At 33.0% G+C, this 17514-nt stretch overlaps 1 protein-coding gene across 1 annotated transcript; it reads right to left on the reverse strand.

The window, feature by feature from the left end:
- Window positions 1-627: 627 nt before the first annotated feature.
- LOC134228580 (fibroleukin-like) lies at window positions 628-2564 on the reverse strand. Its single transcript, XM_062710246.1, has 4 exons — window positions 2450-2564; window positions 2193-2289; window positions 1672-1839; window positions 628-665 (listed from the first exon to the last, which is right to left on the reverse strand). Exons 1-4 carry the CDS (start codon window positions 2474-2476, stop codon window positions 628-630), a joined length of 330 nt encoding a protein of 109 aa, XP_062566230.1. The 5' UTR covers window positions 2477-2564.
- Between the last annotated feature and the right edge of the window lie 14950 nt (window positions 2565-17514).

A 17514-nucleotide genomic window follows, 5' to 3' on the forward strand; every position in this document is an offset into this window, starting at 1 on the left:
AAAAGAACCCCGTGATAAATGTTAAATGTAAAACCGGCTCTTGAATCAAAATGGATTCCTCTAATTGATGGATGATCTTTCGTCTGTTAAGAAAAAATAGTATTGAATTAATGTTTCACAGAAATAGGAACATATTTCACTTTGAAAAACCTCTTATAACCTTTTGAAAATTTCACAGTAATACAAAAAGAAAAAAAAATTCTGTTATATTATGATTTAATGATGTTTACCTAATGACGTCTGATCAGCATGGTGGTCCCCTTCACTGATGTCCCACTCGTTACTGTGGGATACCATGGGTAGGCCCAGTACCCCGGGGACCATTGACCGTTAAGGAAGGCGTCATGACACCGGTTAAACCACCAGCCTCCTCTAATGTTACTCTCAGCAGCACAGTTACCTCCACTATACCCGTCGTTATCACTGTCCGGGGTACTGAAGAACATCCCAGACAGATCCCAGTAAGAAGTACCAGTGTGTAACATAGAGTCTCCTGTAAAATAAAACAAATGGAATCACAGAGAGAATGGATTTATATATCTTCAATCTAATTGTCAATAATAATACTGAGGTACTTCTAAGATAGACAGCTTTAGGTGCTGGAAAGAGCGATAATATTTATTTAGTTCAGTCTTTTAATCCCCTATAGTCTATAATACTGGCACCTGAAGAATTAGAGAAAATATAAAACAGAGATAATAATTATTAATTCATATCACATTAATTTTGATACTGAAATACGTCTGAGATACACAGTTTGACGTGTCGTTTCCTGTAAAGAGAGATAAAAATAATAAAAAATCAACAAAACACTGCGGAATTCACATAGCATTCTTTCTAGTGTAACAATAAACAAGAGACGTGTTACACTTTTTAAGCATAGTATTATTGGGGGGAGGGGGGGGGGGTAAACGTTACTGGGAATTTAAGAAAACATCACAAAATGAAATTTTAATATTTGTCCGAGACCGTGTCTTTAAACAGGTATAACATGCAATACTAAGTAAATCATTAATAACGAGATAAGATATGGTGCATCTGTGAATGTTTTAAGATGGTAGATTTCCTATTAAATAAATGGAAATGTGAAACGGGTTTAGGTCTTTAAAATTTGGCTTTTAAGCTTTTTTTATTTGAATATTTATCCGATCAAAATTTTTTTATCATCAAATTTTCGTAAACCTTCGACATTTAAGGTTAATGACGCACTGTAAACTTCCTTTTCCGTAGTAGTAAAAAATGTGAATCATTAAAAATCAGACTAACATGCTCTGTAAACTTTTTCCGTATCAGTTAAAATGTGAATTATCAAAAATCAGGAAACCCAAGCTCAATAACAGTGTTGAACAAATGTAAATATTGGATTTATTTGTTTAAAAAAAAATTACATAATTTTCCTTGTACATAAAATGTATAATTAGAAATTTTATCTACTTGACAATAACAAATTCAATATCTGCTGAATACGTGCATGGTACCTGCAAGTGATATTCTGAAATACTAAACATGTTTCATTAGCGTGGAATCAAACACGTATACAGAATATCAGAAAAAAAACACATCTTTCTCTTTTTTTCAACAACTTTATAACCTGCCAATACAGAAAAGTATTATTATGATGCTATACGTAATTTGAACCTAATTTGAAGAACTTAACGTGAATACACTGACCTAAAGTTCCACTGGCAGGTCCTGCTAGAAAGAGTTGATATTTCCCTGCTTCGTTGGAGACAGAGAATCGATCGTACATTTCATAGAGTGTTGTACCATTCTGGAGAGTGATGGATACATAAAGGGATGAGGTGTTTTCTTTCGTTAATTTATGGATTACGTCATTTCCTGTATAAAGATATATCTAAAATCATCTGAAAAGTTCATCGAATACTATTAATTCTTTTAAAATCTATATGAATCTACCGTAATGAAAAATCAAATTATTTTCCATAGATATAGACAATATTGCTAAATTTGGTCTCATTAGAATATGCCGCTAAATGATATTCTTCTTTTCTATTTTTTATTATTTGAAATATCAATTAAACACGATATCTAAATATCATAGAACACACATTACCTAGTCTTAAATTTTGATCTTTATTACGCATTATAATTTTTTACTTGTCACAAGAATTTTTGTATCTTCAAACTTTGAATGAATAAAAAGTTCTTATTTGAAACCGATTTACACTTACCAATCCAGGCATCCTGTTCTGGTGAACCAAAACCATTCTTATAATCCGCCCAGTTCCTGTCAAAGATCATGGATCCGTCTACGCGTTTCTGAATGGCCTTTAAAAATTAACACGCATAGCAATTTAATTTATTGCTTTGAACATTCATAGGATCCATATGTTTTGATATAAAGTACAATACAATCCTACAATCCTTAAAATAACCAAAACAAGGTGTGTTATACTAAGTACTTTTAATAATAAAATAAACGACCTACCGTCCATCCCCCGCCCATCGTGGTCATATCGCAGTACACACTTACTGGAATGGTTAATGTACTGTAGGGGTATATATCATACACCCCTGTGATGGTTTGTCCGTTTTCTTGAAGATCCTTGCAAGTTTTGGGCATGCTAGAAAATTCTAAAAAAAAATAAAGAATACCAGAATCATACAATGTATATGTACAAGAGGTGAGGGGATATATAATGCCTGCATGAGATATAAATGTTAATTGTGGAAACAAAAATGTTAACAACATGTACGATGCGTATTATGTTTAACTGTTCCTTATTATTTAAAATCAATCTTGTTTTCCAATTGATACAAATCTTTGATTTATGACATGGCTAAAAGTACCGTATTTAAAATTAAACACAATTATTTTCATTACTCTGTTGACTGAAAGAAATGTGAAAGGGGAATTGATTGAAGATAATTAAGATGATAAACAATTTTGACACTGAAATAGATGTTGAAAAATGTAGTAAAATGATGATATCGTTTTGATGTATGATATAATGTATAACCGATCGACAGGGGTTGTTTAATCCTCCGTAGTACAGGCCAGCTGTTTTCAGGATTCTCATATCAGCTTTCAGAACAGCTGTTCTTTAAGATAGGAATTTCGAGATGGGAGCTTAAGTGAGGTTTTTTCGTTGATTTAGTTAATGACAAGCTATAATTTTCTGATGGTTTGGACTGATCATTGTCACAAAGCTTAAATGAATAATACTAAAATCTCAAGGTGTAGAAATTTTATCTTATGTTTTCCATTACATGCTAAGAGATATTAAGAAAAGAGAAAATAGAAAATCACAAAGTATAATTCAATAAAACTCAAATTAAAAAAATAATTGAAAATTAAAAAAAATATCACAGAAAAAAAAATCAGCAAAGGGATGAGAATATCATTAGAATCAGTTATATTAAAAATACAATTGTTTATACTGCATAAAAAGAAGTGTCAAAGAAAAAATCGTGTCTCTTCGAGAGGGATTTAAAACAAACCAAAGAAGTAAACATAAAGAAAAAATAACAAATATACATACCGTCAACAGAGTAGTATCTCCAACCGGCCTCATCAGACATACCAGACGTAAGACTTTTTTTGTGGGTATGGCATTTCTTCATTTGAGAGTTGAAACCAAAGAAGACGCACTCCCTTTGACACATCACGGCGCAGTTGGTCAATGAATGAGCACTGTATTCTCCTAAAAGTTCATAATTTGATTTCTTATCATTGAATTCCAGTTTCGCGGTATATTTCTGAGAAATAATGTTAGCTTTAGATAAAGCTAAGAAGCCGACCATTAAAGAGATAACCCACTGACTGCTCATTTTTTTCTTTTTACTTTCTTAAAAAAAACCCTGCTGCGTTCTTGTGAATCTGTGAAATTCTGCCAAATGGCCCTTCAAAAGGCAATATATATGTCGTACCTTACTAAATTCCTGAAAAGCGATTGGCTAACTGTTACATACTCTATATTCTACTGTTGTGTAAGTATAGGTTACATCATAGATGCCGAGTAGTATTGATTCGCTTCGCGCCCTGGATTTCCACGCCCCATGAAAACGATATAACCAATAGTACGAGGCAGTCTATGATGTAAGCAAATTGTCGCATGTCTGATGACGTAATTTTTTTCGAGTGTCAAAATTCAATATTAAAAAAAATCACACGATTTCTGCCTCCTGCAGTAATATATGACAGGGCTTGGACAGAATTATCGAATATGGGATATATCGTCACAAAAAAGATCAAAGAAAATCACCGCAGATATGCAACAAGCATCGATTTCATTGAAGATGATATTAATTGTCATAATTGCTTAATCTGAAATAGTACAATATATAATCATATAACAATGAAAATTGCGTTGTTTCTTCACTTTATCATTTAATTTCTATAAAATACTTGATTCTGATTGGATAAAAAATTCTTTTGATAACTGCATCAATAAAATCTATAGTTCGGTTGCACTAAGCAGCCGGAACTACTTTGACAGTCGGTACATGTATATTCCCCGCTTCCAGGTTACTTTTTGAAGGAATATTCAAATACCTTTGCTTTAATAAATATTTTCCTGAATTTCGGAACTTGTCCGTAAGGTTCCTGGCTTATTTTCTACTTTCGTTTCATTTTGAATTATCCCCCTTTGCTAAACAAATTAAATTCGTCTGCATGACGACAATACAGTTACGGGAAAGAAGGGAAGAAATCGTTTAATCGGCATACTTTTCTTAAATGTTTGACTTTGAGATATCTGGTATGAAACAATAGAACTCTGAAAAAAAGTTTTATTATGCTACCAAAGCGGGGAAAACCGAAAATCTGTTAAATCGTGGTAAACGAGTGATCGAGAAAAACGACACTCCATGAATTGAGGATGGAATTCTTTAACCTTGAACTATGGGCAGCAGACTCTTTCAGGTTTTACAGCATTGACAGGTTGTGATATGTATATAATTATATATTCGGTTTGAAATTCAAATGAAAAGATGCGCAAATGAAATCCAAAATTTCTGTGACCTAGAACTATTAGGATATTTGAGTAGCTTCCCTTTACATTTACGAACTTAGATAACTTACCGGGGAAAATATACACAGAGGGATAACACAACAGGTAAGTTTTTTGTGTTAAAGAACTGTAAATTGTTTTGGAGACTGTTGGTAATCACACGACAATATTTGAGAACGTTTTTCGTTAGCATGGTTAGAGCCATTTTGAATTTTCAGCAACGTTAACGTTATGGTGATGTATTCGTGCGCACTGTTTTTGATGCATAGATTTAATAGAAAAGTGAAAGAAACTTTCATTTTATTAATTTAAAATCTTAATTAAATGATAAGAAATGAATGTAATAATTTTTTCTTTGATCGATGTATCAAAGAAAAATTTGGACGGAAAACTTTTTCATCAATGCGCTACGCGCATTGATGAAGTTTTCCGTCCAAATTTTTCTTTGATACATCGATCAAAGAAAAAATTATTACATTCATTTCTTAAGTCAATACCTGTTATGCTCTGATGTTTTTTTTTTCATTTGCTAACTTTGAAATATACATTGTCTTGAATGAAATTTAAAAAAAATTAGCTATTCAGAAATAAATTTCAAAGAAATTATTATTTGATGACGTTATAATGATTCTCAGAAATTATTAAGAATATATTGATTAATTTCGACTTTGATACATTGGCCTCCAATTATTTATGTTACACAAGGCATCGTCATGAACTTTTGAATTTATTTCTTCGGACAACAAGGAGATCATCTTAGAAGGACGTAAACATCACCTAACACATCTTAGAAGGATGTACACAACACAAAGCACATCTTAGAAGGATGTAGACAGCATCTAGTACAACTAAGAGGGACGTACACAACACATAGCACATTTTAAATAGTAGTAGTCAGCACCGAGCACATCTTATAGGGACGTAGACAACGACGAGCACATCTTTTTAAGGACGTAACCAGCACCGAGCACATCTTACAAGGATGTAGAGAACACCGAGCACGTCTTAGAAGGACGTAGACAGCATCGAGCATATCTTAAAAGAACGTAGACAGTACTTAGCACATCTTAGAAGGATGTAGACAGCACCTAGCACATCTTATAAGGACGTAGACAATACTTAGCATATCTTAGAAGGAAGTAGACATTACTTAGCACATCTTAAAAGGACGGAGACAGCACCAAGCACATCTTATAAAAACGTAGAAACCATCGAACGCGTACATATCTTATAAGGACGTAGCGAGTACTTAGCACATCTTAAAGGACGAAGACAGCACAAAGCACATTTTAAATGACGTAGATAGCATCGAGCACATCTTACAAGGACTTAGACAGCACCAAGCATATCTTATAAGGACGTAGACAGTACTTAGCACATCTTAGAAGGACGTTGACAGCACCGAGCATATCTTATAAGGACGTAGACAGTACTAAGCACATCTTATAAGGACTTAGACAGTACTTAGCACATCTTATAAGGACGTAGATAGTACTTAGCACATCTTAGAAGGACTTAGACAGTACTTAGCACATCTTAGAAGGACGTAGACAGCACCAAACACATCTTATAAGGACGTAGACAGCACCAAGCACATCTTATAAGGACTTAGACAGCACCAAGCACTTCTTATAAGGACGTAGACAGCACCGAGCATATCTTATAAGGACGTAGACAATACTTAGCATATCTTAGAAGGACGTAGACAGCACCAAACACATCTTATAAGAACGTAGACAGCACCGAGCACATCTTAGAAGGACGCAGATAGTGGCCGACTGGGGTTTTATTGTGTGAATACTGCAACAGAAAAAAAATCTTTTTTTATGCCATATATAACTTATATTGATCTCAGTGTACAAGCCAAGTTTGGGGTAAAATCCCAGTAATTTTTACGAGACCGTCTAAAAATACACCAAGACAACACATGATATCTCATAGCAGAATTTGTGCAAAATCTTATGCATGAAAAGGAAACACTTGCTTTAGACTTCATCTCGACATTTAGACATATCGACGACGTATTGTCAATAAACAATTTTAATTTCCAGTTTTATATCGATATATCTTGGTGAGACTGAGTTAAAAAGTATCATATTCGAAAGGCACAGCATTAACTCTTTGAGTCTGTTTCCCAAATAAGGACCTCAAAAACATCACAGAAGGGATCAGGTGCCATGGAGAAGTGACTATCCCCTGCCGACCGATTACACCCGCCATTTTCTCCTTTTCGTGATCGGGAAATAACCGAAAAATCGGTCGTCAATTCAGTGTATAAATAATGGACTTACAAATAGAATGAAAAGAATGATAAATTGATAAATGCTTTCGAGCAACGGATACTGGTGAACTGGTCGGCGTAACTTTTCTTGATTTCTGTAAGGCTTTTGATTTTGTGAATCATAATATTTTGATTAAAATTGTGACCCTTGAGAAGTAAAATTGGTTGCCTCAATGTTAAACTGTAGATTTCAGTGTTCAGCTTGGAAATATAAAATCTGAAAAACAGTTAGTCACAACGAGAGTGTCACAGGGATCAATTTCAGGTCAACTTCTTTTCTTATTTTATATCAATGATCTCCATTATTAATTGAAAAATCATATATTGACTAATTTTCTGATGACCCTACTCCTCACTTTTCTGACAGAAATGTTTCTTCCATTCAAAATATGTTATCTTCGGACATACGTTAGATAGAAACATGGTGTTCTAATATTCACATGATTTTGAACACTATTTAAACAAAATGCATGTTGTTAGGCACACATCAGAGACGGTCAAAACTGACAAAACAAGATCTAAATTTTAAAAGTGTCAGATCAATTCTTAAGAATGTCACACATGAAAGATAACTTGGAATTCCTATTGAAAATTCACTCAATTTTAATGCACGTATCGATGCTGTTTGTAAAGCCGTATCTGGATAAATATCGGTATTACGCAGGATTAAGAAATATCTTCCTACCGTAAATCTGGAAATTTTTACGTCGATTTATTTTTGCGAATTTTGGTCAAAAAGCTATTGATTAACTTTTACGCTTTAAAATTTTGTGAATTGTCACTGGCGCTAAAAATAAAAATCACTTAAGATTTTCATATCAGTTTGTTTCAATTTAGTATGCACAGTTAGAATACGACCAATATATTCGCAACGTGGCAGGAAATTGCAGAATTGATCCGAAACAATTTTGAAAATAAAAATACAAAAGGATTTGCACTGAAAATAACTTCTAAATTAATTATAACAAACCTCTTAAAGTTTGTGTATGCCTTTTAACCTAAAATGTAATCCGAATAAAGACAAAAATATAACATTTTCTCAACGTTTGTTTTTTCTCAACTAAAATTTACACACCGTGTTTACATTTGGAACTCCCTAGTAAAAGCACTGAGCTCGAGTAATCGCCCGTGTTGATGCATGGTTGGATAAAATAATTGGTCTCTCTTTCTTGGCAAAATAATTAAAAAGGGACACACTGTCTCAGTGCTTTTCAAACCATCGGACAATATTGCATATAATGAGGGCAATTTACACGCACGGGTAATTAGCTTGTAGTTACAGTAGTATAAACAGGTTTCTTTTCAAATTGACCAGTGCTTACCGACGCCTACCGACACCGAGTTAAACATAGACACCAACTTTCAGAAAAAAAAAATTCTTTACATGTTGATATATTTTTAAGAAAAATATTTTTGCGAATGCATTGCACGCACAAATTTGCTAAAAATTTATCTACAGTAAAAATTTCCAGATTTACGGTATCAATACAAAAAAGTTGTTTTAATATGCTTATATAACGCCATTAATTGAATACAGTTTCACAATTTGAGGAAATGCATCCATATCTAGCCTAGAGAGGATTATTAGGTCTTTCCACCTTTCTGTGGAAAGACCTATTGAAATTGTTCTGTTTATTATTATTTTTAGGTCTTTCCACCTTTCTGTGGAAAGACCTATTGAAATTGTTCTGTTTATTAGGTCTTTCCACCTTTCTGTGGAAAGACCTATTGAAATTGTTATGTTTATTATCATTAGGTCTTTCCAGCTTTCCCTGGAAAGACCTATTGATTTCCTTCTGTTTTTTTTTTTCTTTTTTATTATTTTTCTGCCATGTGATTTTGAGTTTCAAGATTTATCGAAAAGACTTTTAGTCGCTAAGAATGTACTCCGTAAAAGATTTTTGCAGTTGACCCTGCGTATATGAGCTTTTACCCCTTACGGAGTTACGACCCCTTTCGCAATGAAAGCTTGTTATTGCTACTCCTCCGAAACCATAAACCGCAGAGATTCCAAACCTTTATTAATGTTTACAACTGATTTAGTAGACCCTCCAATCAAACATTGCGAAAGGATTCGTAAACTCCTTTATTGAATTATTGCCCCTGAATGTTTGCAATGTTTACGAATATCAAGATCTTTTCTTAAACGACAAGTCATAGAGACATAGGGCCAACTACAAAAGATTCATTGACCTTTGACCTTAAAATCTAGGTCAAGGTCAAAGGTCAAGGTAATTCAAAATATGTAAAATTTAGCATTTTTTTTAGCTCTTTTGTTCTTAACCAAATTCTAAACTTCTTTGCATCTTTAGTATGTACTCTTAAAACTATTTCAGAGATTCCATGCTTGTTCCCTAAGATTGAACCCTCTAAAAGTTAGTGCCCCTTTCAGTGTAATCCCTTGTTATCGCTACTCCTCCGAAACTGTAAACCGTACAGGTACAAAACCTTCAACAATGTCTGCAACTAATTTAGTACACTTCTCATTCTATTAGTGCGAAAGAATTCGTAAACATTTTAAGTAGTTATTGCCACTGGCAGTTTATGATGTTTATGAAGAACTAGAAACTTCTTAACGACAAGTCGTAAAGACATGGGCCCAACTGCATGAGATCTTTTGACCTTTGACCCTGAATATTAGGTCAAGGTCATTAGGAAAGTATCAAAATTGCTTATTTACGGGCTTTTGGTTAAAATGACCTTGACCTTTGACCTTGATATTTGACCTTGATCTTTGACCCTGACCTTTTCTCAAAAGTATTCATTATCTTTACCTAGATTCAGCTTCAAGTGTAAAACTCAAGTTTATAAGTTTTTTTTTTCTTTTTTTGGATGACCTTGACCTTGATAAATGACCTTGACCTTTGACCCAAAGGTCACAATCAAGCTTAAATATGTGGAGGTATTTATAACTCTCACGTCAACAGACACTTATATAATACCCCCCCCCCCCCGATTTCCCTAAAAAAAATCAATAGCGGCATAGAAAATTTTTCTACAACTCAAAGGACATCACAGATCAAGATAAAATTCGGTTTAGCATGTAAAAGAAAACTCAGAAAAAGTGCCCTGAGAGTTTTAAGGTGAGTCTCTTAAGTACAATTAAATTCTAGTGAATATCGGCAAAATCTACACTTTTTTTCTGTCTGAAATTTAATTGTTGCTGAGTATAAAAATTAATTAAAGCTTGTATTGGCTATTTCTTCGATTGTTGTTAATATCACTCGATTCTCCTGCTCTCATACGATATTTCGATACCAAATATTCTTGCTTTCTTTCGTATGTGGAATTTATTTCAATTTTATTTAGATTTAATATTAATGGAATTTATCTCGAAAATAGCGATTTTTCCTGTCAAATAAATTTCCACGCTCTTAATGACACCGATTTTTTTTCCTGAGATGCATGTTTCAAGTTTAATTTATGCTGGTAACTATGAATTCAATTCAAATATAAATGATTATTAAATCTTGCCTATGAGTTTACCATATCTGTCAAAACGAACGCGGACTTTTTCAAATACATAAATTGCTACGCAACCTCAAATGCATGTATATCCGTTAATAGCAATATCATAATTGACAATATCCCTTACATATTAACTCGAAAACAATCTCATTCCAACTCACATATACAACCTGGAGCTTGTCAGAAGTTTATTAACTGGAACTCTTTGACTGGTCAATGAATCAAGGAAATCCCGGTAACCTTAACTCGACAATAATACAAGACGATTTCAACGGGACCCGTGGCGTAATGGTTAGAGCGCTCGCCTGCTAATCAGAGGATCCAGGGATCTAATCCTGCTGGAGCACCTTATAATTTTTTTTCTTCTGGCGTTTTTCTTCTTTTTTTCAACCCAGATGACACGGAAACACTTAAAAAGCTGGAAAGACCTCTTATTGTTCTGTGAACAATAAGTGTCCTAGTTTTTTTTATTATTTTTTCCGCCGCATGTTTTTTTTGTTTGAAGATATATCGAAAAAGATTTATAGTCCATTAGAATGTACTCCGTAAAAGATTAATGCAGTTCACCCTGCGTTAATGAACCTTGACCCCTTTCAAAGTTATTGCCCCTTTCGCAAGAAATGCTTGTTATCGCTACTCCTCTGAAACCGTAAACTGTAGAGGTATGAAACCTTCACTAGTGTCTTCGACTAATTAAGGGGACTCTTCAATCTATTCATTGCGAAAGCATTCGGTGACCCCTTCAATGAGTTATTGCCCTTGAAACTTTTTGAATTTTACAAATAATTAAAAATTTTTCAAAACAAGAAGTCGTAGAGACATGGGACCAACTGCATAAGATTCATTGATCTTTGACCTTAAAATTCATGCAAAGGTCAAAGGTGAAGGTCATTCCAAAAATGAGAAAATTAACTCTTTTTGTATCTCTTTTGTCTTTCAACATCTATTTAATGTCTATGCATCATTAATATGTACTCTTAAAACTGTTTCCAAGATTTCATCCTTGTCCCCTAAGATTAAACCTTTTAAAAGTTATTGCCCCTTGTGCGAAAAACCTTGTTATCGCTACTCCTCCGAAACTGTAGACCGTAGAGACACCAAACCTTCACTAATGTCTTAAGGGTATTTAGGCCTAACTTCACTGTATAAGTGCAAAAGGATCTGATGACCCCTAATATGAGTTATTGCCCTTTAACTTCTTTATACTTACTATTAAACCTTGTATCTTGAAAACTATAAATGGTAGAAGCATGGGGTTAACTGCAATGTGACCCTTGACCTTTGACCTTGAAAATGTTTTCAAGTTCAAAGGTCAAGGTCATTTAAAAAAAATTTTTCTCAAATTTTCATTTTTTTTTCAAGCCATTTCCATGAAAATTAAATTTAGAGAGTAAAATATAAAACTATTAGAAATTTGAAAAGGTGGAAAGACCTCTTATTGTTCCGTGAACAATAAGTCTCCTAGTTAGGTCTTTCCACCTTTCTGTGGAAAGACCTATTGAAATTGTTCTGTTTATTATTATTTTTCTTCCGCTGATTTTTTGTTTCGAGGTTTATCGAAAAGATTTTTTGTTCATCGTAAAGGTCATTTAAACTTTTGGAAAGATTTGATGCCTTTAAGTATGAACTATGAGTGTCCGGAGTTCTTGCCCCTTGCACGAAAAACATTGTTATCGCTACTCCCTTGAAACTGTAAACCGTAGAGATATAAAACCTTCACCAATGTCTTTGACTAATCAAGGAGACTTTTCAATCTATTCATTGCGAAAGTATTCGGAGACCCCTTCAATGAGTTATTGCCCCTGAAACTTTGAATTTCACAAATACTTAAAAATTTTCAAAATGAGAAGTCGTAGAGACATGGGACCAACTGCATAAGATTCATTGACCTTTGGTCTTAAAATTTTTGCAAAGGTCAAAGGTCAAAGTGATTCCAAAAAATGAGAAATTAAGCATTTTTTATATCTTTTTTGGTCTTTTAACATATACAATCTGTCTTTGCATTATTAATATGTACTCTTAAAACTATTTCAAATATTTCATTCTTGTCCTTTAAGATTTACCCTATTAAAAGTTATTGCCCTTTGTGCGAAAAACCTTGTTATTGCTATTGCTCTGAAACCGTAAACCGCAGAGAATAAAACCTTCACTAATGTCTTAAGGAACTTTAGGCACAACTTTTATGTTGAAGTGCGAAAGGATCTAATGACTCCTTGAATGAGTTACTGCCCTTTAATGCTTTTGTGCTTACCATTAAACCTTATAACTTTAAAACTATAAGTCATAGAGGCATGGGGTTAATTACAATGTGACCCTTGACCTTTGACCTTGAATATAACATGAAGGTCAAAGGTCAAGGTCACCTCCAAATATTTTAATTTTCCATTTTTTTTTCTTCTTTTAAGCCATTCCTGGTTTGTTTTAGATGAAATTTAATTTTAAAGAGATAAGTATTAAATGAAATTGAAATTCAAAGAAGGTGGAAAGACCTCTTATTGTTCTGTGAACAATAAGTTTCCTAGTTATTTTTATTATTTTTCCGCCGAATAGTTTTTTGTTTCTTAAGTTATCGAAAAGATTTATAGTTTATATGAATGTACCTCTTAAATGATTTTTTAGTTAAACCCTGCGTATATGAACTTCGAACCCTTTCAGAGTTATCTCCCCTTTTGCAAAAATATTTGTTATTGCTACTCCTCCGAAACAGTAAATCCTAGAGGAATGAAACCTTCACCAATGGCTTTGACTAATTGAGAGAACCTTAAATCCTTCTTTGCAAAAGTATTCATGACCCCTTCAATGAGTTACTGCCCCCTGAAAGTTCATGAATTTTACAAATGATTAAAAAAATTTAAAGCGAGAAGTCGTAGAGACATGGGACCAACTGTATAAGATTCATTGACCTTAAAATTAATGTAAGGGTCAAAGGTCAAGGTCATTCTAAAATAAAAAATTTAGCTCTTTTTAGATCTTTTTTTTTGTCTTTTAACATATACAATTTGTCTTTGTGTCATTAATATGTAGTCTGAAAACTATTTCAAAGATTTTATTCTTGTCCCTTAAGATTGACCTTATTAAAAGTTATCGCCCCTTATTTGAAAAACCTTGTTTTGGCTACTGCTCCGAAACCGTAAACCGCAAAGACATGAAACCTTCACTGATGTCTTAAGGGACTTTAGGCACAACTTTTATGTTTAAGTGGGAAAGGATCTGGTGACTCCTTGAATGAGTTTCTACCCTTTAATGCTTTTGTGCTGACCATTAAACCTTATAACTTTAAAACTATAAGTCATAGAGACATTGGGTTAATTACAATGTGACCCTTGACCATTGACCTTGAATATAACATGAAGGTCAAAGGTCAAGGTCACCTCCAAATTTTTAGAATTTTCATTTTTTTCTTCTTTTAAGTCATTCCTGGTTTCTTTTTGATGAAATTTAAATTTAAAGAGATAAATATTAAATGAAACTGAAATTCAAAGAAGGTGGAAAGACCTCTTATTGTTCTGTGAACAATAAGTCTCCTAGTTTTTATTATTTTTCCGCCGCATGTTTTTTTGTTTGAAGATTTATCGAAAAGATTTAAAGTCCATAAGAATGTACTCCGTAAAAGATTATTGCAGTTCACCATGCATAAATGAACCTTGACCCCTTTCGAAGTTATTGCCCCTTTCTCAAGAAATGCTTGTTATCCCTACTCCTCTGAAACTGCAAACTGAAGAGGTATGAAACCTTCACCAATGTCTTCGACTAATTAAGGTGACTCTTCAACCTATTCATTGCGAAAGATTTCGGTGACCCCTTATATGAGTTATTGACCCTGAAACTTTTTGAATTTAACAAATAATTAAAAAATTTTAAAACGAGAAGTCATAGAGACATGGGACCAAGATTCATTGACCTTTGTCCTTAAAATTCATGTAAAGGTCAAAGGTCAAGGTCATCCCAAAATGAGAGAATTAGCTCTTTTTATTTCTCTTTAGTCTTTCAACATATACTTAATGTCTATGCATCATTAATATGTACTCTTAAAACTGTTTCCAAGATTTCATTCTTGTCCCCTAAGATTAACCCTTTTAAAAATTATTGCCCCTTTTGCAAAAAGCCTTGTTATCGCTACTCCTCCGAAACTGTAGACCATAGAGATACCAAACCTTCACTAATGTCTTCAGGGGCTTTAGGCCTAACTTCACTGTATAAGTGGGAAAGGATCTGATAACCCCTTATATGAGTTATTGCCCTTTAACTTCTTTGTACTTACTATTAAACCTTATAACTTCAGAACTGAAAGTCGTAGTGGCATGGGGTCAATTGCAATGTGACTCTTGACCATTGTCCTTGAAAATTTATTCAAGGTGAAAGGTCAAGATCATTTCAAATTTTAAAAAATTTTCATTTCTTTCTACATCTTTGTATCTTTTAAGCCATTTTTTGTTTTTTTATGATATCTAAGGAGTTAGATATAAAAAAATAGAAATTCAGAGAAGGTGGAAAGACCACTTATTGTTCTGTGAACAATAAGTCTCCTAGTTATTATTATTACTATTCGATCTTATTCTAATTTTGACTTGTGTGTCCCAAATCACAAAACTGAAATGTCTCAAAATTCTTTCCAATATTTGCCTGCAGTACTGTGGAATAATTTATCTTTAAATGTAATTTTTTTTTTCTTCATCATAGACCAACGTTCAACTTAAATTTTTATATAATTGTATATTTATATACTGTATTATTAAATTGATAATGCATGCATTATTATTGTATGTTTTGTCATATATAACATTGCTGAATGTACTATTTATCATTGTGTATTATTCCATTTTTTTCAATGAAGGCCTCACAGAAGAATAGTGGTCGCACTGATTGGGACACCCTTTTAAAATAAGGTATTATTTTTAGTCAACGTCGAATACAAAGCTGTGTATCATTTGTGATGATGAAATGCATGCTTCCATCACAAAGAAGTGTTTTGTGAGTCGTGGACTTCCATAATTTCTATATTGATTTACATACAGGGAAATAAATACAGATTACGAACAGTGTTCAAGCCCAAACGTTCCTCAAACAATACAATTTAGTAGCTGAGCAAACATTGACCTTTGAAACATCTAAGTAATGGTCAGTGAGGAGTGAACATTCCCTGCAGACTGTCACACACTCGTTTGCTCCTTCTCATGACAAAAAACGTAAAAAAGCTATCGACAATTTAATGTGAAAATTATGTCCTTACAATTACTATGAAGAACAACAATCAGTATTTCACTTACCGGGTAATAATAAATTCTATTTGATGACAAGAGCATTGTATCCACTCAATTTAACAAATCACAAACAATGACAATGTTATCACCTACTTTGTCAATTGGAAACAGTACATACAGAATGGTTAATCAATTTAATTTTTCATTATAAATTATTTAACTCAGGAAAGGAAAATGTCTTCTACTGAACAGATCTATTTCCCTAAAGGTTAACACACGTAGTGATGAGTTATTAGTTATCATTAATGTAATATAAGTATAGGTCATTTAACGAAATTCTAAGCCGAGGATCAAACAATTATCAAAGCTTTGAATAATGTGTTAAACCATCAAACAATTATCAATGCTTTGAATTATGTGTTAAACGAAGTGTTGAATTTCAAAAGAACATGTTTACGTCACTCGTATTTCAATAATTATTTATTCACAACACACTTAAAGGATTCTATACATCTAATTATGCAAATGAATCAAACCTCTTTAAGAGTATTTGGTTTTCATAAATAAATATTAGATTTAAGTAAGATCACATAATAACAAACAAATGACATTGACTTTAAATAAGTATTGGAAAATTAAGCAAATTGATGGATATATAATTAAAGAGATAATCAACCAACTTTCTCTCTCTCTCTCTCTCTCTCTCTCTCTCTCTCTCTCGTATTGTTAACTGGCCCTTTAATACAGAGTCTGTAAATGTTCCTCTCATCGGCATCAGAGAACTGTTGATAAAGTTCATAAAAAGGAGTAGCATTTTAAATGTATTTCACAGAAATGTCTATTTTTAGTAGCCACAGCAACACCGTTCAACAAAATCAAAAACCGATACACAATGTTATGTATCTTTGTGTAGACTACTTGTGTGCCAAGTTAAACTGAAAAACAGATACACAGAATTATGTATCTTAGTGTAGTCTACTTGTGTGCCAAGCTATGTTGAAGGCAGACCAAAACTGTAAGAGGAGTAGCATTTTCAAATTATTTCACAGACAATACTATTTTTGGTAACAATGGCAACACATTCATTTAAATAAAAAATCAATATCCAGAATAATGTATCTTAGTGTCGTCTACTTGTGTGCCAATTTATATTGAGATCAGACCAAAACTGAAGGAAAAGTAGCATTTTAAAATTATTTCATAGAATTTTCTATTTTTAGCAACAAAGGCAACACCGTTCATCGAAATCAAAAACAGTTTCATAGAATTATGTATCTTAGTGTAGTTTACTTGTGTGACACGTTATATTGAAAGCGGACGAAAAATGTAGGAAAAGTGGCATTTTAAAATTATTTATGATTTTTAGTAACAACGGAAACACCGTTTATTGAAATCAAAAACCGATATATAGAATTATGAATCATAGTGTAGTCTACCTGATTATCAAGTTATATTGAAATCAGACTAAAACTGTAGGAGGAGTAGCGTTTTGAAAAAAAATGTTTACAGACAGACAGACGGACGGTCAAACAGACGCATTATTACCGCATAAGCTCTTTTGGTCTCGACCAGTAGAGCTAAAAATATGATT

The sequence above is a fragment of the Saccostrea cucullata genome, unplaced genomic scaffold (assembly GCF_032062105.1).
Source record: "Saccostrea cucullata isolate Sc308-1 unplaced genomic scaffold, CSIRO_AGI_Scuc_v1 ctg5101, whole genome shotgun sequence".
Taxonomy (NCBI): domain Eukaryota; kingdom Metazoa; phylum Mollusca; class Bivalvia; order Ostreida; family Ostreidae; genus Saccostrea; species Saccostrea cuccullata.

Excerpts from the sequence above, each read along its gene's own strand:
- LOC134228580 (XM_062710246.1), bottom strand. The coding sequence starts at position 2,476 with ATGACCACGATGGGCGGGGGATGGACG. Across the intron at positions 1,840-2,192 it reads AGAACAGGATGCCTGGATTG|GAAATGACGTAATCCATAAA; the intron begins GTAAGTGTAAAT and ends ATCTTTATACAG. Across the intron at positions 666-1,671 it reads ACCTGCCAGTGGAACTTTAG|GTGCCAGTATTATAGACTAT; the intron begins GTCAGTGTATTC and ends CTAATTCTTCAG.